Source organism: Mytilus californianus, unplaced genomic scaffold (genome assembly GCF_021869535.1).
Source record: "Mytilus californianus isolate M0D057914Y unplaced genomic scaffold, xbMytCali1.0.p SCAF_37, whole genome shotgun sequence".
NCBI lineage: Eukaryota > Metazoa > Mollusca > Bivalvia > Mytilida > Mytilidae > Mytilus > Mytilus californianus.
Window position 1 is genome coordinate 1,905,980 of NW_026262687.1, and position 22,994 is coordinate 1,928,973.

The following is a 22,994-nucleotide window of genomic DNA, read 5'->3' on the forward strand; positions in this document are numbered from 1 at the left end:
GGAGCCTCTAGCCTTTGTTAGTCTTGTATTATTTTTAATTTTAGTTTCTTGTGTACAATTTGGAGTTTAGCATGGCTTTCATTATCACTGAACTAGTATATATATGTGTTTAGGGGCCAGCTGAAGGACGCCTCCGGGTGCGGGAATTTCTCGCTGCATTGAAGACCTGTTGGTGACCTTCTGCTGTTGTCTGTTCTATGGTCGGGTTGTTGTCTCTTTGACACATTCCCCATTTCCATTCTCAATTTTACAACAATTGTTTGATTAATGATAACAGTAGCATACATCATGTACATGTACAACTAAAACATTTTATAAGGATGTCAAATCTATGTTTAGGAATGTGATTTTGAAAGGCAAAAAATGACAAATAAGACAAAAGAAATCTTTACATATGTTAATCTTTTTAATGAAATTAGAACAATTCTAACACATAAGATCACTTGCATACGATTTAAACATTATAAATGAAAAGACACAGAAATATCAGAACATTAAAATGTTATCCATGATTTTGTTAAATCCTATATAACAGATGAGTAATTCTAAATACATTTGTATGGCACATTAACATCTAAGTAGCACTGATCATAAATGAAAAGTTGGAAATACATGTGTTAAAATTTTTGCAAAAACACATGGGCAAATAGATTAATCTAATGTTTGTCAATAAAATTGGAAATGGAAACTGGAATGTGTCAAAGAGACCACAACCGGTGAAAATGAGCAGTAAACAGATTAAGGTCACCAATGGGTCTTCAACACAGCAAGAAAATACCACACCTTGAGGTGGGCTGCAGCTGGACCGTAAACAAACTAGAGGCTCTCAAGAGCCTGTGTCGCTCACCTGTATTTACTGATGCTTTGGAAATCATGTAAAATAAGGTTAAAATCATAATTAATAGTATTATATATTAGATATTATAATGATATCTAAGATAATAACAAAAAACTACAAAATTTTTGTAAAATTACTAACTCAGGGGCAGCAACCCAACAACAGGTCGTCGGATTTGTCTGAAAATTTCAGGGCAGATAAATCTAAATCTGATGAGCATTTTTGCCTCCTGTCAGATTTGCTCTAAATGCTTTAGTTTCAGAGATATAAACCAAAAACTGCATTTTACATAGGGCTATTTTTAACAAAGTTGGCCATGATGGTTGGAAGGCGGGGTCATCGGACAAATTTTTTAAACTAGATACCCTAGTAGTGATTATGGCCAAGTATGGTTAAATTTGTCTCAGTAGTTTCAGAGAAGAAGATTTTTGTAAAAGATTACAAAAATTTACGAAAAATTGTTAAAAATTGACTATAAAGGGCAATAACTCCTAAAGGGGTTAACTGACAATTTTGGTCATGACAACTTATTTGTAGATCTTACTTTGCTGAACATTATTGCTGTTTACAGTTTATCTCTATCTATAATAATATTCAAGATAATAACCAAAAACTGCAAAATTTCCTTAAAATTACCAATTCAGGGGCAGCAACCCAACAACAGGTTGTCAGATTTGTCTGAAAATTTCAGGGCAGATATATCTTGACCTGATAATAATGATTTTATCCTGTCAGATTTACTCAAAATGCTTTGGTTTCAGAGATATAAGCCAAAGTCTACATTTTACCCCTATGTTCTATTTTTAGCCATGGCAGCCATTTTGGTTGGTTGGCGGGGTCATCGGACACATTTTTTAAACTAGATACCCTAATGATGATTGTGGCCAAGTTTGGTTAAATTTGGTCCAGTGGTTTCAGAGGAGAAGATTTTTGTAAAAAGCTAACGACGACGGACGACGACGATGACGACGCCGACGGACGACGGACGACGGACGCCAAGTGATGAGAAAAGCTCACTTGACCCTTCGGGTCAGGTGAGCTAAAAAGTGTACTAGATCAGTGAAAAGTGGATAATTTCTATTTGGAGATATTTTCAGTTATAATCTTTGCATTGGTGCATAAAAACATGTCAGGATATTTTTTTGTTTTCATTATTCATCACCTTTGATTTTTTAGAAACTAAAGATTTTTCTACTCAGGGAATAGATTACCTTAGCTGTATTTGGCAAAACCTTTCAGAATTTCGGGTCTTCATTGCTCTTCAATTTCATACTTTATTTGACTTTTGTTTACTTTTTTTATTCAAGCGTAACTGATGACTCTTTTGTAGACAAAACGCACATCTGGGATAAAAAATTTTAACCCTGGTATCTATGATGAGTTAATTTGGAATTCTATATTCATTATACAACACGACGGGTGCCACATGTGGAGCAGGATCTGCTTACCCTTAAGGAGCACATGAGATCACCCCCAGTTTTTTGTGGGGTTCGTGTTGCTTAGTCTTTAGTTTTCTATGTTGTGTCATCTGTATTATTATTTGTCTATTTGTCTTTTTATTTGTGGCCATGGCGTTGTCAGTTTGTTTTCAATCTATGAGTTTGACTGTCCCTCTGGTATCTTTCGTCCCTCTTTTGTTCTTCTTATGAATTTCATAACTGTGCAAAATTAATTGCAATAGAATACATTATCATTCATTTTAAATCAAAATTCAATTTTTAAGGCAATTTGGACACACAGTAATTAAGAACTGTACATACAAAATCAGACAACTTATTCATTCAATAAGTTCCGAGTATTAAATTTGAATTATATCCTTGTCTTCATCTTTGTCAGCTTGATAAGTTCTCCATCAAAGAATCTGCATGCTTCAACTCTGATAAAAAAAATATTATAATTATATATAAATTATGGAGACAGCATCCTCACAACACAAATAACTTCAATATTTTTTTTTACAGGAATAATAATTTGAAATATATAATTCAATAATTATTAACATATCATTATATTTTTTTGCCTAGTTTAAAAGAAATTACCTGGATGTTTATGATTAACCAACCTAACTATATTTCATTGATTCGCTAGCTAATTCAATATAGTTTTACGGTCAAATTAAATCTTAAAAATTAAAATTATCCCCCTTACTTGCATTGTCTTTTTTTCAACATTTTTATTTTATCTACACCCATTTTAAACTAATATAATTTTATGATACATAAAATCCTGATTTTTGATGGGATTGATGAGGCTCAACCTTAAGTAATGTTTTTTTTTCTTTTTGCCACAGTGCTGTCTTGTCTTTCTTCAACATTTGGTAGTTGATTCCACCCTTGATAACTTCCCCTTTTCTGTCAAATATCATAAATATACATATCAATTGTATTAGTCAAAGTTAGTCAACTGTGCAGATATAAGATTCCAGTCAAATATCACTTCAGGTGAAGATTTCCATAGTGACTGATGATAAATTTATGTGATTTACTCTGAAATATCTGACTGTTAATGAAATATATCTAATACAATACATTTCTATAGATTGCTGACAATTCAGGTTCTTCACACATTAAATAGACAGTTAGAAAGTTGTATATTGTTGAAGATACAATTTTAGTTTGTTACCCTCTACATATCGTTTTGTTATTCTTGTGGTTGGGATGCTGTCTCATGACATAAAAAAAATAAGGAGATGTGGTATGATTGTCAATGAGACTATCCACCAATTAAAGTTCAAAAGAAGTGGATGCAAGCAATTATATGCAACCGTACAACCTTTAACGCACGATACACGATGAACGCACGGAATAATGGTCAGTCTGAATTTTAGAAGGTCTGTATGAGAAAAACCCATATCAAATAGTCAGCTATTAAATGCCCTGAAATATATATGTATCCATTTCCTTCTTCATGCACAAAGTGATTATGTTAAATCTATTTGTTTGTTGTAGAGTGAATCCTAGTAAAATAGGGTGATTGCTGGTGATTTAGAGTGAAAACACTATTTTTCAGGGTGAATATCAAGAATCAGTGGGAAAACAGATGACATGAGAATGATAGAAAAGTGACTCTCCTTACAATAAAGCAACAGAATCAATACTTTGTGTATATTGGGCACCATACTGATCAAAAGTTATTTCTACACCACAATCTTATATAATTTAAAATATACAGGCAATATACATGATATACAAAATCTTATTTTCATTATTCATCATGATGATTGCATTTGCCATGATTGCAGATTGTTTCACTGAATATAAAAAAAATAAATGTACTCTTTCCAGTCTGTCACCAATTTTTTTAGGAGGGTTCAAGATATAGTCCTAATCTTGATAAAATTTTCCACAATTATTTTTTTTCAAACACGCCAATCTTGTCAAGATAACTTTCAATATAAAAATATTATCACTTGCAATTTTTAATCATGTGATAAATTTTCAGCAACACATTTAAATTCAGTGTAAATTAGCCTTCAGTGACCTACTTTTAGATATTTAGGCAAGGCAGAAAACATTGATGGCAGGGTTGTGGTTTTTGGAGGCAAATAAGTGAATACAGGAATATCACATTCAAGTATAACTTACCATTTAACAAAATCCGGAATTTATCAGCTGTGACAGTAAACGTGACTGGTTTGACATTATCTGTATTTGGATCCCTGACTTTTAACCTTAGTTGTACACACGGTTCATCGATACTCTTCAAGTGACTAGAACTTAATATGTAATCAACTCTCCATTCAACAGAGTCCAACTGTGACACTGAAATAAAATGAATAATATGACGAATAAATGTTATTCTTTTGACCAGGGGCCTTGGTGGCTGAGTGGCCTAAGTAGTCCAACTACTGTACCACTAGCCAGTCAACACTGAGGTTGTGAGTTCGAATACCACTCGGGGCAGGTGCACTCGACTCCAATCTTAATTGACTAGGATTGTCAGTTTTCCTCCCAAAGGTCATGCTTCTCTCCGGGCACATCGGCTTCCTCCACCAATAAAAACTGACTGCCACGAAATAGCACAAAATTGTTAAAAGTTGCGTTAAACACCAATAAATCAATCAATCTTTTGACCATGCTTCAAATTTAGGTAACTTTACATCATTTTCATCTCAGTACAATTTCCATCGAACAGATGGTGGATAAATTGAGGTACTTCATTGGCATGTACTGGACCGGTATTCTGTAAATGGGATCCTATTCAAATTATAGGTTTGTTTTAAGGAGACAAAGTATGATTGCCAATGAGACATCTATCCACAGGAAACCAAAGGACAAGGATGAAAAAAACTATAGGGCACTACTGGCACTACTACATGTATAATGCCTTAAATAATGAGCCGCCCCAGTTTTTTGTGGGATTCATGTTGCTCAGTCTTTAGTTTTCTATGTTGTGATTTGTTGTGTCTTAAGGTTTTTTTCTTTTTTACCATGGCACTGTCAGTTTATTTTTCATGTCCTTTGCTGTTGCTGACTAAGGCTTTCTATGTCTTGTTAGATGTACAAGTCTAGGACGTCATTTATCCTGCAAATCATTATATTCGTTTTATGCATTTTATGAGTACATACAGATATTTATACCACAGGTTCCTTCACTCGTCTGTCTGGTTAACAGTGGTGGCCATTTGTCATTAAACTAAGAGTTTGAATATCCCTTTAGTATCGTTTGTCTCCCTTTTATTAATACACCACATTCAAAAGTACCATTGAAAGTTAGCTATTGCATTAAAGATGAGTTCATGTGTCTGTGACTTTACTTTTAGACACTAATTCTAAAATTAAGATTAATTGGGTTACTAATGTCTTTAATTGTTAGACAAATGTTCTATTGAAATATCGGTTTCATATGGAACCTCTGTTTTTTAGTAACAGACAAATTCTCTTGTATACGTTGCTTGGTCTCTGGGGGATAGTTGTCTTATTGGCAATTATATAACACTTTCTTAGAAATTTTATCAATTTACTTTGAACATGTTGAAAACTGAGTTGCATCTAATGTGTTTGTTGGGGTATTTATCATTCTACATTTCAACTATGGATTTTAAAGTGTCAGTCAGATCTCATTATGTTGATCATTTACCAGCGGTCACCATTGAAAGGGTGGAACTTATAAAATAATAATCTGAACCATTGAAAAATGTTTTTAAATTCTATACCTTTTAAAAATATAAATATGTAAATTAGTTTATGACAAAATGCACTGAATTATAGACGTTTAAATTACACTGATTAAGAAACATTTTCCAGATCATTAAAATTTAAGGTAAATGCTGAGAAAACCAAGTGTGGTTCTAAACATTCAAGGATGGAGGAACCCCACCTTTAAATATCTGTGGTGAATCCTGTTTTATCAAGATAAGGAAGATAAATGGTATACTGTAAACGAACTTATTTTTGCGGATACTTTTATTTCGCGTATAGCCCTTCGTAGCCGACTTTGTGTCGATTTTTTTTCACGATTTTTAAATTATTTTGACGTATTTATATAAAGGCAGATAAAAGTGTAACTAATTCGCGAAGATTTATATTTGCGTTATTTTTTAACTCGCGAAAGTCGCGAAAATAAATCGCTCGCGAAAATAAGTTGGTTTACAGTATTTAAACACAGTGTTGAACACTGATTACTTACACCTCAGACTATGTTTTCTCAGTTGAGCCTGTAATTTTTCTAAACTGTCACTGTAGGATTTTGTTAGTGCTGTAGCGTGTTCTGAAAAAAAAAATCACAATTTTCTTAGAAATCCCCAAACTTTCATAGTTCATTACACATGTAATTTAAAATAAGGGTGCCTCTGAGTCCAAGTTTTATCAGTAGTTCAAAATCCTGCTCATGACCAAATTTGTTTCGACTCTGATTTTAATAGACAATAATAAAATGCTCCGGTGGGCGCAGCTTGATACGACCGCAGAGGTCGAACCCTGAACAGTTGGGGAAGTATGGACACAACATTCAAGCTTGATACAGCTCTGAATTTGGATTGTGATTACATAATTGACACAGCATAGGTTTCTGACACAGAATGAATGTGGTCTAAGAACTTAATTTTTTTTAATTTACCTATAATGGTCCAATATCCAAAATCTAAATACATGGTTAGATTCAGCATATCAAAGAATCCAAAGAATTCAATTTTTGATGAAATCAAACGAAGTTTAAATTTGGACCTTTTTGACCTCAATGTGGACCAATTTGATAACGGGTCCCAAAAATCAAAATACATGGTTAGATTCAGCATATCAAAAAACCCCATATATTCAATTTTTGTTGAAATCAAACAAAGTTTAATTTTGGACCCCAACTTGGACCAACTTGAAAACTGGACCCATAATCAAAAATCTAAACACATGTCTAGATTCAGCATATAAAAGAACCCCAAGAATTCAATTTTTGTTAAAATCAAACTAAGTTTAATTTTTGACCCTTTGGTCAATAATGTAGACCAATTTAAAAAACGGGACCCAAAACTAAAAATCGAAATACACGGTTAGATTTGGCATATCAAAGAACCCCAATAATTCAATTTTTGATGAAATAAAACAAAGTTTAATTTTGGAACCTTTTGACCTCAATATGAACCAATTTGATAGTGGGACCTTAATGTAGACCAATTTGAAAACTGGACCCAAAATTAAAAATCTAAATACAGGGTCAGATTTGGCATAACAAACAAATAAATGTGGTCAAAGATTTTACAAATCTAATGCACCATACTGTGCAATTAAAGATTACTTCTTGAAATTTTTCAATATTTGAAATTTAAAAAAAAAAAATATTTGAAGAATAATTCTTTTTAATTTCTGAAATCTGAAATGAGAAAAAATTGACCCCCCACAATTTTTTTTTGAATTGTCTTAATTGTTCATTAACCATTACTTTATACATAGTTTAAAAGCAGTGTAAGGGAGGTAATTCAAATGATGTATTTGATTTATCTCCCTTACACTGCTTTAAATTATGTTTTGTACTAAAGTATTTGTCCATATAAAAATGCTTGTTTTTTGCCCCTTTTATGGCCCCTAATTCCTAAAATTTTGAGGCAATTACCCCCAAAATCAATCCCAGCATTCCCTTTGTGATATGGAACCTTGTGGTACAATGTCAGAGAGATCCATACACTAACACACAAAATATGTCTGGAAGTTACAAAAATGCTTATTTTTGGCCCCTTTTTGGCTCCTAATTCCTTAACTGTTGTTACCAAAACCCCCAAAATCAATCCCAACCTTCCTTTTGTGGTATTGAACCTTATGTTAAAATTTCATAGAGATCCATTCACTTAAACTAAAGTTAGAGTGTGAAAACCAGTGTGTCTTCGGACAACGACGACGACGCCAACGTCATACCAATATACGATCGCAAAATTTTTTTTGCGGTCGTATAAAAATAGCTAGCTGGTCTTGCTTTTCTCTTGAGTACTCAGGCTTTACACCACTGTCCCAGGTTAGGGGAGGGTTGGCACCTTCAAACTAGTTTAACCTTGCCACATTTTGTATGTGCCTGTCCCAAGTAAGGACAGTAATTCAGTGGTTGTCGTTTGTTGCTATATATCATATTTGTTTTCGTTTATTATTTTGTTCATTAATCATGCCGTTAGTTTTCTTGTTTGAATTTTTTACATTTGTCATTTCTGGGCCTATTATGAATATACCTGACTATGTGGGATGAGTTTTGCTCATTGTTGAAGGCTGTAGTTGTTAATTTCTAAGTCATTTGTTTTTTGTGGAGAGTTGTCTCACTGACAATCATACCAATTTTTATATTCCTTATTGGAGATCAGATATGGAATACATCACATAGACAGCTACCCATTCACACAAAAAAAAAAAAAAAACATTTAAAGGACAACTTTCAGACTTCCATAATAGTCTACATTTAGTGTATATACAATATGTGAAGCTTTATATAGCTAAAAAATATTCTTTGTAGAAATAGTTATTTGTTTTTATAGTGATTAAGATTATAACACAACGTTGACTGCTGTACCTTAATTTTTGACAATTTCATCTATGATTAGGTCTGTTTGTTTTGGTCAAACTTTACTGTCAATATAATGGAATTCTATGTGACTGTCATATAAGTGAGTGGTTTAGCTAGCTATAAAACCAGGTTTAATCCACCATTTTCTACATAAAAAGGAAATGCCCATACCAAGTCAGGAATATGACAGTTGTTTTTCCATTCATTTGATGTGTATGAGCTTTGATTTCGCCATTTGATAAAGGACTTTCTGTTTTGAATTTTCCTTGGAATTTCGGTATTTTTGTTATTTTACTTTTTACTTTTCAATAAGTAATGCAAAATTTATATTGGTATGATAAATCGAAAAATTATTATAGGTACATTTCTTATTGAGATTGTGGATCTTTTGACAAAACTGCATGAATATTCAATTAAGATTTCATGTAAACTGGAGGTAAATATTAGGATTAAAATATAGAATGTGACTTCTATTTATTGCAATATAGATCTTTTTGTAGTTTTTGAAATAATGAAAGCATCATACCAATTTTGAATTTTCACTACTCAGGCTATTTAGCAATCTTAAATTTTAGTCTATAGCATGCTGAGTTTAGATGTACAATATAAAATTGATTCCAGAAACAGGTGTCATATGCATTTCAACTAGTAACATATGTTCATGAAAAAGAATAATTTGGAAATAAAAAAATATCAAAAAGATTTTGGATTTGTAGTATTTTGCCTCTAAAAATTGTGTCTTCGGAAAAGATAAGTCATAAGCATCAAAAATGGTATTAATTGTTTACAAAAAAAACAATAGATGTCTAGGTAAAATTTTAAAACAATACCTTTCGGCAGACCTAATTTTTGTAGTTCATTGCTCAGTGATTCACCATCAACATTATACTTGGCAGCAGAACACAAGATAAATGACAATACAGCAACACTGGCTTTTACATCTCTAGTCTCTACAAAACAAATGTTTTATAGCAACCGATGACCAGTTTTACCTCTTTTGAATATCTATGATTTTAAGCTGAAAAAGGCTATTTTCAACATAATGTTTCCTAATAAATAATTAACAGAATGAATATTGTTTTATGATTTTATTAAATATATGCATTTTATTAATGTAATTTAATAACTGATATTTTCATATTCCGTTTCAATCATAATCACATTTACCCCCCTTTTTATGTGGTTTGCATTAGATAAAAAATACCTTTTTGAGGTCATTTTTGAATGCTCACCATAATTGTTTGCGGACACCTGAGTTAAATTCAACCATGAATTCATAAATATCATAGTCTTATCTTTTCAATGATGCGAAAAAGTAATGGGGAAGTAAGTCTCAATATTTTGTTACCATGGATACAAAATGCTTAGTTTTCATTTTTTCAGAAAATCTTTTTTTTGAAAATTTTGAAAAAAAATGTTTTGAAACCTAATTCTGCAGTCAGAAAAAATATGTAGAAAATATTGTAATCATCAAATTTTAAACATATTCATATATAACGGTATTATAGTTTTAACTGTGTTGCTATGGAAACAATTTCATTTTGATACACAAGTTTAAAACAATTTTGAAAAAAAGTTTCAGTTAGTTTCTTAAATGTACACAAAAGTATGAAAACTAAAACACTTATTAAGTTTCACTGTATACACACATGTATATATATAAATGATTTTGCTAGTATAGTATTTCGATAATGGTGTTACCACTTGAAGGAAACAAACACAATTTCTCTATTCTGGATAAAAGTGCTGATCATGAAAAATATACAAGAAAAACAATTACTCAATCTAGAAAAAAACAAATAAAATCATGTAAAAAAATACATATTCAATTGTACAATACTTGCCATTGAATGTGTTGCCATGGAAACAAGTAGTTCATTTGCAAAAATACGGATAAGTACTAATTTTTACAAATGCGTTTTAATGAACTAATATTCCAGGCATTATTAGTGATAGTGTTGCCATAGAAACAACAAATTACATGTATATGCATAAACTTGGAAAACGCTTGAAAATAGACTAAATCTCTCATACAAAAACTCTCTTCTGTAAGTTTTCAATTTAATGCAGTGTCAAAGAATGATGGCTTTTACAAGTCAGTCCATCAACCAGTATTCAAATGCTGTAGTGAAGATTAAAGATCAAAGTGCCACTTGGTGTTGACAGTTTGGAATTTCAAAAAGGTCTGGCAATATGGGTAGGCTGGGATGAAGGCAGACAATTTGAAATATTACTGGAAATCGGGATCAATTGGACAAGGACAGAAATTTCAATAGGTCAACTTGGGTGCCCCTAAAAGAATTAACACAAGGGTTCTTTAGCAAACAAAGAGCGTAACCAACAAGGGCGGGTACTGTCGGCCGTTGACCCGATGGTCCCTGCTATCCATCCGACACTTTTCTTGTTTGCCGTTCTGGCCGGGGAGGAATTTTCGAGATTTTCCAAAAAGATTCGTTTCCCTACGAGGACCCGCGGAAAATCTGTCAGATGATGGCTGCGGGTCTTAAAACGAGCAGTGGGGGGAAATATACCATATGGACAATTTTCATATTACGGGTCCCACTGACTGCCTAAAGTGATGACCCACTACATTTATGCTTCAGTGATTCCATATGTAATCAACCAAATATTTCCAATAAATAAGGAGGGGATGGCCCTCAGGGCCCCTGGATCCGCCTATGGTAGCACTATCTTAACATTAGTATTAGGCATTGGATTATTGAAATTTGAAAAAATAACAATTATCTTAAGTTTATGGATTTTTAGCAGCAAATTAAAAAATATTGACCATAAATTATGCTAACTCTTTAACGTGAAAGGGTAACTTTAAAAGAATTATATACATGTACATATAATTTGATTTTCACTGAACATGCTGAAAGCCCATTACAGAAAGATGTTTCTCAAAATAAGTATATTGTCTTTCTTTTAACAAAAAAAATTAGATTTTACTTTGAAACAGGACTCAATGTTTATAACATATAATACATGTGACTTTTTGTCCTTGACTTTTTGTCTGTGACTTTCTGTTCTATATTCTGACCGTTATCATGACCAGGAAAAATGACTTTATACCTATTTATATGTAATAGGCTTTGCATCAAATTTATAGAAACACTTAGATTGAACCATTAATTTTATCAAATAAGAAAATATAAAATGCTTTTCAAACATATTAGCAAACGATAAATGTATTGACTTTCGAGAACATTTGGCATACCTCAAGTTAAGTCGTTGAATATGTTTACTTATATTTTATTTAAATATTTTAAACTACCAAGACATCGTGCATGCAGGGGCTCGGGCATACCTCAAGTAGTCCGCGAAATGTTTATGTTTTTATGAAAATATTTAAAACTACCTAGATATCCTACACAAGGCTCGGGCATGCCTTAAGTTGTACGTGGATATAATTATTTACTGTTATGAAAATATTAAAAAAAAATTATATTGGATTTATCAACTTACATGTATTTTTGGCCTACTTCACACCTTTTGTGTGTTACTTTATATTTGTGATCAAACGTGTCAAATTATAACCGGTATTATACAACATAATTTACAACACAGTAAAATACAATATACTACTCAATACCATAAAAAGTTTAAATAACCTGGTGCCCGTCACAGTACCCTAAACTGTTTTTCCCAGTTTTTTTTTATTATTTGATAAAGAGTTTACCATTCAATCTTAATGGTTTTTTTTATATTAATTTTAAGCAAATCCTATAAGATATAAATAGGATTAGGTAGTACAACGATCAGGACAAAGTGAACGTTGGTCAGGTCAAGTTTTTTTTTACCCAAAAACATATATTTTCCCCCATTTTTTTAATGATATAAAATAACACAGAAATTTTCATCGGTTAGGTCATTGCTGTTGTTGGTCAGGTCATTGTCAACGTTAGAAGGGTCACGTTTTCGGAATTTTTTAATATTTTTTTCTATATTTTTTCATATAGTTATATATTAAATGATCAAATTTAATTATATTTCAAATTTAACATAAATCCTTTAAGAAATAAAAAAGTAATGAGCATTTTCATTTGGTCCTGTAATTGTCAGCGTTGGTCAGGTCATGTTTTATGAAGATTTAAAAGTTTTCTATATTTTTTCTTATATTTATGTTTTAAATGGACTAAATTTATAGCAATTCAAATTTGACAAAATGTTTAAGAAATAAAAAAGTTATTAGCATTTTCGTTTTGGTCAAGTCATTAGTGTAAAATAGAGAAATGTTGGACACATGTAACAAATACAGTATTTTTACAAATTATGGTATTTTGTTCTTTGAAATTTCTAGATCTCAAAGCATAAACTCAAGTTTCAAACTTTTTATTTGATTTTTATAAATGTTATCTATTTATTTAAATAGTTACCATATTATAATCTAAATTTTAAAACTTTTAAATAGGTAAATAAAATTAAGAATGGAAATGGGGAATATGTCAAAGAGACAACAACCCGACCATAGAGCAGATTACAGCCGAAGGCTTCAGCTGGCCCCTAAATAAAAATGTGTACTAGTTCAGTGAAAATGGACGTCATACTAGACTCCAAAACATATAAATGAACTAAAATAAAAAAAAAACATACAAGACTAACAAAGTCCAGAGACTCCTGACTTGTGACAGGTGCAAAAATGTGGCGGGGTTAAACATGTTTTGTAAGATCTCAACCCTCCCCCTATACCTCTAGCCAATGTAGAATAAACAAATACACAGCAATAAAACATGCTTTTAATACTTCATTCTAAATTTGCTGCTTTATTTCTTATTGCATGCTATGTGTGAGATTCAACTTTGAATTGCCACTTATTTTATATCGTAGACTGTTTTTATGTTATGTTTATTTTCTTTTATATTCTGTCAAAAGCTCCTTTGAGCGTGTATTGTATATTTGAATATATATGCTGAATCAAAACAATTTTTCATATCTTATCATATTTTATTCTTATACAGTATTGATGAGGAAGCAAACAACACCATTGAACCATATTGTCTTGAAAGTTCCTGTTATTTAATCTTTAGTTGTCTATTTAACATTTTAGACTACTGTAAACTTATTGATGATGACAAATAATGGCTACTAAACGTCCAGAGGTCAACAGCAGTATAAACTACGCAACTTCACTGAGTGGAGTATACAAATTAATATCATTAGGATTTTAAAATAACAAGTTTAGGTGTTTGCCTTCCTGTGGCAAGATTCTAGCATACAATTTTCATTAATCCTTCATTACCAAACAGGACACTGCAGTAGATTATTTACATATGTAGCATTTTTTTTTAGAACCAGATAAATACTGGTAATTGATCATGGCCTCATATATATAACCTTACCAAATTTAGCATCAGCTGTTAATTTGTAGACTTTATCATACTGAAAATAAAATTTGAATTAATTTAAAATAAAATCAGGATCACTGCACATTCTAAATTAATTAAATTTCTTTTATTTAAAGCTTTAAACAAGAACATTTTGTTGTTACATTTTTTTTTTAATTTGAATTAATTTGAAAAAAAAAAATTAAATTAGCATCTCTGACATTACCCTATGAAAAGAAGGACAACTCTTATTTGATTTTTAAACTCTTTCAGATTCATACAAATTTAAACCAAGTTTTTTGTGTGTTTAGCCCTTTCAAGTATACATCCCATCATTTTTTTTCATAATTCACTTTTTTGCAATTGATTACCCAACACAAATGTGGTTGCATTGCTGTAAGGAAAATGTACTGTTTTCAGTCTATACATAATGTATTGCAAAATTCAGTACGGGCTTACAGATTATGTTTCTGAAAATGCATCAATAGAATGTGACTTAATTATGCAACTGTTTCAACCAAGTCTGGTGATTGTAAAATCATAAATAAATCAAGCCACAACACATCTTACATCAATTCCAGCATCCAGTAGATCTTTGATGACTTGTACGCAGAGTAATTTGATCTTCACCGATGTCTGTAAATTATTTAAAAAAAAAATAAAATATTATAAAATAATATGAAGATTTACAGTATGACATATTCTAATAATGCAATTTGAAGTTGCAAAACTATTTTGATCTTTTTTCATTCAAATTAAAAAAAAATATATAAATCTGCAACTTTTTGAAATATAAAATTTCAAAGCACAATTGAGATATGGTAAACATTTGGTTTACGTTCATACATCTATTACCTTATAAATAAATTAATGGATAGACATTCATGTTTTCCACCATGAGCAAAATATTGCAGTTTCATTAATATGTAAAGAAGAAAATTGTAACTCAAATTTAAAGATCTCTATTTATCATGGTTATATAGTTATAAACTAAAAACAGCCTGTCTCAGTCGTGACAAGTGTGTTTTTAAAACAAAGACAAAAAACCATCAGTGTACTCCTTGGTATTTTAAAATACAGCAATGCGATTCAAAAAAGCACTGTTTTCCTCGAATGTCATGAATATAGCATCACATTAATAATACATTCTATAACATGTTACTTTTATTAGTTTATTCCCTTAGTTTATTTATTTTGTATTTACATTGTATCATAGATCAAATTTATTTGTTCAGTGTATGTTCACTGGTGTTAATATGTCTTTTGATTGAGTTAAGCCATTTCAATTGATATTTTATAGTGTGTCTTTCTATGTTTTGATGTTACACTATTGTTTCAGATAAGGGTGAAGGTTTGGTACCATTAAAATGTTTAAACCCGCTGCAATTGTTTTCACCTGTCCTAAGTCAGGAATTTGATGTTCAGTAGTTGTCGTTTGTTGATGTGGTTCATAAGTGTTTCTCGTTTTTTATATAGATTAGACCGTTGGTTTTCCCTTTTGAATGGTTTTACACTAGTAATCTTTGGGGCCCTTTATAGCTTGCTGTTCGGTGTGAGCCAAGGCTCCGTGTTGAAGACCCTACTTTGACCTATAATGGTTTACTTTTATAATTTTGACTTGGATGGAGAATTGTCTCATTGGCACTCATACCACATCTTCTTATATCTATAAATAGAAAAAACATATTCATATACATGTATTATAACGTTTCACCAGCCTGAGAACAATGAGGTTGTGAGTTGTAAACAATGAATATTATATAGCAGGTGTCATGGGTGTGCTTATCTGGAATCTTAATTTACAAGGATTTTCAGCTTTCCTGCAAAATGTTGCTTGTTCTCTCCAGCACTCCTGCTTCCTCCACCAATAAAAACCTGATCGCCACATACATGTAATAGGCTATTTAGTGCTGAAAGTGGCATTAAACACCAAACACCAATCAAACAATGATATAGCATCACAATTAAAAATTTGAGATTAGTTGTATACAAAGTAGATATTTGTTTTGGAACAAGCTAAAGAAACCCATGAATTTTTCAAAGAGTTGTTGCAAGCATTATTCAATGCACAAATCAAGAAACAGGACTTGAGAAGTTAAGATAACCATATTACAAAATTAAATGTACATTGATATAACATGTATAAAACATGCACAATTTCTACACTACACGTTTTTACATTAAACAAGAGCACTGATCATGAGACTTAAAGATAATGAATTGTTTTTCAAATGAGACGGTGTTTCTAGGCTATAATCTCTTTCAGATGAGACATAGCCGAGAAACATCCTTGAGTTGGAAAACCCATTAATAATATTGATTGAGATTCATGACCTCATACATTCTCTTTGTACTGGACTGAGCAAAACCCATATCTCTAGCAAACTGTTACATGTATATGCAAAATAATCGTAAAAGACAGTGGCGGATCCAGAAATTTCTGTAAGGGGGGCCCACTGACTGCCTAAGAGGGGGCTCGCTCCAGTCATGCCTAAGTGATTCCCGACATAATCAACCAAATATTTTTCCCACAAAAGAGGGGCCTGGGCAACCTGTCCCCCCCTCCTTAATCGGCCTCTGAATGAAGATCACAGCAAAAGTTAAGAAACTAGTGATACTTAGTTATCTGTAATTATCCATATATCATGTATATAAACAAATCATTTCCTACCTACCACTTTTGATAATGTACTAGTTTTTGCCAGAACCCAATCAGGGCAGTCAAGATCACCACAAAACCTAAATCTCTAAAAAATAAAATAATGACAGTCAATTAAAAATTAAATGATTGAGGAGGTTATATATATAACCAATTATTTTTCATAATAATTGTTTTGATCCTCAATTTGTTTTTTTGGTTTCAACAGTAAAAACATCAGATCTAGATATCAGGACATGAAATCTTAAAATGTTGTTTGAGAAATTGAGATGAACTATTTCATCCCACAAATTTACATTTGTAAAAGCCTTTCACATATATTATAAAGGCACTGGCTACGATCTGGGACTTTTATACTAACAGTTAGTATAATAGTCCAAGCTGCAATTACTTTAAAAACGTAACAATAACAAATTACAAACAGTTATTGTTAGGTTGGACACTAATTGCCGGAATGCTAGGTTGGGTTAGGAACCGATTAATTATGAATGTTACAATACTATCATGACTATTTGTGTCTACGGTTATGTTGTGTTGGTGTTAAGTTAATGCATTTCAATGTATGTTGGGAATAGTAATATAGTATGTCCCATATGTAATACTACCCCGCCACATTCTGTATGTATGTGCTTGTCCCAAGTCAGGAGACTGCAATTCAGTGGTTGTCATTTCTTGCTATGTTACATATTTGTTTTTCGTTCATTATTTTTTACATAAATTAGGCAGTTACTTTTCTCGTTTGAATTGTTTTACATTTGTCATTTCTGGGCCTTTTATAGCTGACTATGCGATATGACCTTTGCTCATTTTTGAAGGCCGTAAAGTGAACTATAGTTGTTAATTTCTGTGTCATTTGGTCTCTTGTGAAGAGTTGTCTCATTGGCACTCATACCACATCTTCTTATATCTATTTGCTCATTGTTGAAGGCCGTAAGGTGACCTGTAATTGTTAATTTCTGTGTCATTTGGTCTCTTGTGAAGAGTTGTCTCATTGGCAATCATACCACATCTTCTTTTTTTATAATACTACATGTATATCAAATACAACTTGAAAACTTTTATTCATTAACAATTCACTAATACAATATTGCATACAGATTATATCATGTATATAATTATTTTATTCACAATAACAGCTTCTGCCCTTTCAGTATGTGTTTTAGTCCACACATTTTTTGGTGGATCCACTCTACATGCTCTAGACAACCATCAATTGATGACGCAATGTGCACAACGGTTTTGCAGACTAAGCAGTTCCACTCTGCAATTTCCATTTTTGAGTTTGCTGCATAATACAACGAGTTCCTTAAACTTGTTCATTTCTATCCATTGTATTATTAGTTGTTAAATATTTTACAGGATCTCTGGGATTTAAATGGATTGAAGAGTTAATCCGATAATACACGTGTAATTTAATTTCCAGTCACTGACCACTGTATTGATTTATGACATTCTTTTTGCGCGAGTGTTTACCTTTATTATCTCTGATCACCATGATAAACTACAGAAAACATGTTCATTGGTCTTGTCATGTGAAACAAGTGGTTCAAGTCATATATTTGTTCCCACATACAAAGCAGACTTTTTATTAGCGTGATCGGGAAAATAACGGCATTTAACTTTTATATATCTGGTGGATGCCAGGCATTAAAACTTTTCCAACTGGACAGGTAAGTCTGTACTCAGAGTAGTTTTTGATGTGGAAATACAGCCATTTTTGTCCATTTGTTATGATGAACCTTAAAGGTAGGAATTATTGTTCTTTTAAGGAAGATATGTAGTTTAGACACATGAAAAAACCATTGAGTACGTCGATAAAAAATCTCCAGTTATGAGACCCAAACTCCAGCTGAAAATTTCCAAATCTCCAGTTGTGGCATGACAACTCTGTCACATGTTTGTATCATTTACTGTTCCTTAATTGATTTTGCGTAAACCAGTCCACACCGGAATACAATATTCATGAACTGGTCCCGAACTCATCCCCTGTAAAAATGGCATGCATTTAGTTAAAAATTAATTATTATGCGTATTTAATAGTTGAACACATCTATTAAACGAATTAACGAATATAAAAAAAAAACAGATGAAAATAAGTGGATTCTAAGGAGCATTATGATAAAAACCAATAGTACCTTCTTTTCTTCTCTATTTCTTTTTTATAAAATACAGTCAAACTATTGTTAGAGATAACTGCATTTTAGAAATTGCAAATTTGTTTTGAAATCTTTATTTCTCTGTAGTTTAAGATTCGCATCCATCTGACTATCCCAAGCCAGGAACCTTGTCACTGGTTGTCTATAGTTGATGGTGTGGATGGGGGTTTACAGAATATACAGAATAATGGACAGAAATGGATGGGGGGGGGGGGGGGGGGGGGGGGCTCCATGATTCTCCAAGCGAATGTGATTGGTATACACAAATTCTACATATTATCTTATTCGTATTTTTTTTTTACTCAGTCAGTCTTGGAACTTAAGTCAGTCAGGCAACTATGTATACTCAATGACATGTTTGCAATTCTCAAGTTAGAAGTACCCACCAAACACAGAACATTTTAGAAACGTTTTTTAAAGGTTTCAAATAAGTTAGTGTCGGAAAAACGTTTAAGAAATGTTTTTAAAAGGTTAAATTGAAACGTTTTCTATAACTATAGTAGAAATGTTTCTGCAAACATTTTTTAAACGTAAAAAAAAACATTTTTTCAAAAATGTTTTTGATGAACATAAATAATACATTTTAAAACAACGTTTTTAAGTTTGTTTTTTAATAATGTTTCAAAAATGTTTTTTAATAAGTATAGAAAAACTTTATAAATCATGTTTCCTATATCACCGCAATATTTTTGTTTTTAATAATTACTTTCAATTTTTAATTTACAAAAAGTCATCTTTGATCTGTCGATATGATGATATGATATGTCAAAAAAAATTCTTGTAGTCTAATAACTGGTTTCTTTTCTGTAGAACCGGGAACCAGTTGTAACTTATTAGTTAGTTTCGTATTATATTTCTATATTTCCCTTTATCGCATTTCTAAAGTAATATCATATTCGAAGATAGACATTTTAATTGAGAAAATGTATTATTTACGACAATAATTTGTATTAAAGCAGAATTCTTCATTAGATAAAATTTGTTCGAAACTTCCGGATACTCTCACCGCCTTTTTTAAATTGGGAAAACAACGAGACATGCTAGAAGAGTAGTTCTACAGAATAGCGTTTAGTCTAAGAGGTATGTATAAAATCAATAAACAGTCGATGAATTTTCTAGAAATTGAGACAAATTACTGCATTATTTTCTCCATGACATTCGTATGATTTGCATGAGTCTATTTACATGATTAACAGATTTAACTACTACAGCACAGGCATAACTTTACATTCACCACTGCATGATGCCATCACGTGTCAATTTCCCATGCCCGGTGTCCTAACACTCCCTGGTGTTGGGGTGGGGATTGTCCTTGTAAATATTGAACTTTGTAAATACGTTAGTGACACATCTCCATTAATCCCGATAGGGAGTGTACACGGATTCGTACCCTCGCAGCTCTCGAGGGTTTCTTCGGATATCGGAGGAATTTACCAGTACATACATACATACATGCCTCATGGGCTACTGGTCTGACTTTTACACGAGTAAAATAAAATTAAGCCTCCGAAGACAGCATAATTAATCATTTAAACTACCCAGAGCGTAGTCAAATAATAATGATGTTTTGTACGGCTTTCTTATTTGATAAAACAAAATGTGGACGCCCTCCTCCAACTTCATAGCAACAGCAAAAATAAAAAATATCCTTTCAAGACGTCATTTTTGTTTGGACTACCCATAGCCGTGCTGGGCCTCATTTTACAAAATATCTTATGTCTGACTAACACTGACTAAAATTGATTGTAACTTGCCAGTCATGAACAATTCAGTATCCGCAAAATGTAACTGCATTTGATACGTTACACGATAGAAACATATTGATAACAGTTAAAAGGTAGTTATAATCAAATGTTATAGTAAATAAAAATATAACGCAAGGGCACCTGACGAGAATGAACGGCCTTGGTCGAACTTGACCTGAAATATGACATCGGAAACACCAGGTGTAATATCATCAAATTAAAGAAATTCATATACGACCAGTGTTGATTACCACGGATCATTTACGTTGGGAAAATCCTTTCAAATAAATAGATGTGTAAAAGTTTATAATGTAACCACAGAACAATCTACCGAGAAAAGGTCAAAGTAGATTTTAACAGTTAAAGATAATATATATTAATTTAAAGTAAATATATATAAGCGAAACATGCTATATATATGAAAAAGAATTAGGCATTAACAAAGCATTTACAGAATAAACCTGTAATTGAAGACAAACATTCAAATGCATATACAATTGCATATAACGTATACACAGCGATACATGAAAAATCATTATAGAAACTCGATAAGACTCGGACAAGAAATAAAATATCTTTTAGGCAATAATATTAGTAGGTTTTGCTAAGATTGGTTCATGGACACGATTATTTATAAAACAAATATTTGATTTCACGAAAAATAAATAACAACAGGACTAAATTGTAATTTTGTAGGTCCAGTATTTGGTGTCACAGGGTGGTCACAGCCCTTCAAACTGTATAGGAAGGATGATGAAAAAGGTGTGGCACTAATCAGTTATGGGCCAAATACAGTCTGAAGGGGCAAATGGGAAAAGAGGCATTCACAGGTCACCCTTTGTGCAGGATAATCATGAGTAAGTTGATTAAGAAAATATGTCGAACATTTAAAAGCAAGTGCCATTAAAATAGATTTGATTTTTTATCTGACTTTAATCTCAAAAAGAATTCATATGATGAATATGAATATAATGTTTCTCACTTATTATTTTAGATAGAAACAGAGTGCAAAGTTACATAAAGTTATTATATATATATATATAAAAGTTTAAGGAAGTTAAAAAAAATATTGAAATATATCTTTTTAACTCTGTAATACTTTTTCAGAAAGTTGTGCAAGAGTGTTCCCAAAATCCAAGGTTGCCGATATGGAGGAGGTCTTAATTCCTAAAACAGGCCCCCACACAAGCCATGAGGACCAAAATATAAGGTATTTTTTCAATTGAATAGAATATCTTAATATACATTTAAGTGGAAGGTTTTATTTATTTAAAAGTTTATTTTTGCAATTTGAATATCTATACAAAAATTTCTGAGTCATTTATAGCAATATGACATTTGCCAACCATGCAGAACTTCTGTTTATTTAGAGACAATAGAATAATACATTGTTATGTTCTTGACGATTGAATTATTGTCTTTATCCTGCAAGTAAAACATTGAGATTTACATGTTTAGCAATTGCTTTTGACACATGTAAATATTATTTATGTTTTTTGCCTATCTTAATAATTACTTGGATTGCAAGAAATAGCATAATTTCCCCTTTATAGATTTAATGAAATAGCTTGATTAAAAGGGAGTACAACAACTAACTGGGGTTAAGAGTTATATGCTAAACAGGGTACTTGGGAGTACTGATCTTGTTAACAAATTGCTTTTGATCATTTCAGAAACCTGTAAGAAAAGGACAGACGATATCGCAAGAAGAATTGGAGTCTGAACAAATAAATCTGTTTAAAAGTACCTTGATTCTACTGATTTTAGTCCTGTCAATACTGTTTTTTTTTGTTGCAAAGTATTTAAAGATGTTTATAAAACTATATTCCAATTTCTGCAACAATTAAAGCTTTGGTTATAAACTAGATCATTGATTGAAGTTATTATGGTAATTTGTCAAATTCTCGGTTTTAGAGATATGTTATCTCCTTGTCAATGCAAGAACCTTATTGAATTGACTTTCAAGGTCACATGACCAAGTTTAAACAGTTAGAGGTTGACAAGCTTTGCTTTGGCATAGTTGTTTTTATAAAGAATATCTTCCTTCAGAGCTTTGGTGTAATGGTGAGTGTGGTCGCCTCAAGTGCGGAGGTCGTGGGTTGGAACTTCGGCCCGGCCAAACCAATGACAATAAAATTATTATTTGTTGCTTCTCCCCAAAATGAGTTAGAGCAAAGACTTCTTGGCCCGTAGTCAGAATAATGTGACATGCCTTCCTGCAAACTTGCCTTGTGGGCTAGAACCAAAAAATCTGGCACATGTTGGTTTATGTCTATGTTGGTCCACCATTTT

General features: G+C 31.9%; 1 protein-coding gene and 1 long non-coding RNA gene across 2 annotated transcripts; one reads left to right on the forward strand and one right to left on the reverse strand.

Annotated features, from left to right (window-relative positions):
* Positions 1-2,132: 2,132 nt before the first annotated feature.
* Positions 2,133-18,131, reverse strand: LOC127736799 (COMM domain-containing protein 4-like). Its single transcript, XM_052247398.1, has 8 exons — positions 18,114-18,131; positions 16,818-16,889; positions 14,713-14,778; positions 14,158-14,197; positions 9,646-9,765; positions 6,467-6,547; positions 4,423-4,599; positions 2,133-2,714 (listed from the first exon to the last, which is right to left on the reverse strand). The coding sequence occupies exons 1-8, from the start codon at positions 18,129-18,131 to the stop codon at positions 2,671-2,673; spliced, it is 618 nt and encodes a 205-aa protein (XP_052103358.1). The 3' UTR covers positions 2,133-2,670.
* Positions 18,132-19,759: 1,628 nt separating this feature from the next.
* On the forward strand, positions 19,760-22,448 carry LOC127736815 (uncharacterized). The gene is made up of 4 exons (XR_007999198.1): positions 19,760-20,037; positions 21,399-21,559; positions 21,810-21,912; positions 22,376-22,448. It is a non-coding gene; the product is annotated as an uncharacterized LOC127736815 (long non-coding RNA).
* The last annotated feature ends 546 nt before the right edge of the window (positions 22,449-22,994 follow it).

Coding starts and splice junctions, on each gene's coding strand:
- LOC127736799 (XM_052247398.1), bottom strand. Junction 14,198..14,712: donor TACTGGATGCTGGAATTGAT/GTAAGATGTGTT, acceptor TTTTATTTTCAG/TATGATAAAGTCTACAAATT. Junction 6,548..9,645: donor AAAATTAGGTCTGCCGAAAG/GTATTGTTTTAA, acceptor TTTTTTTTTCAG/AACACGCTACAGCACTAACA.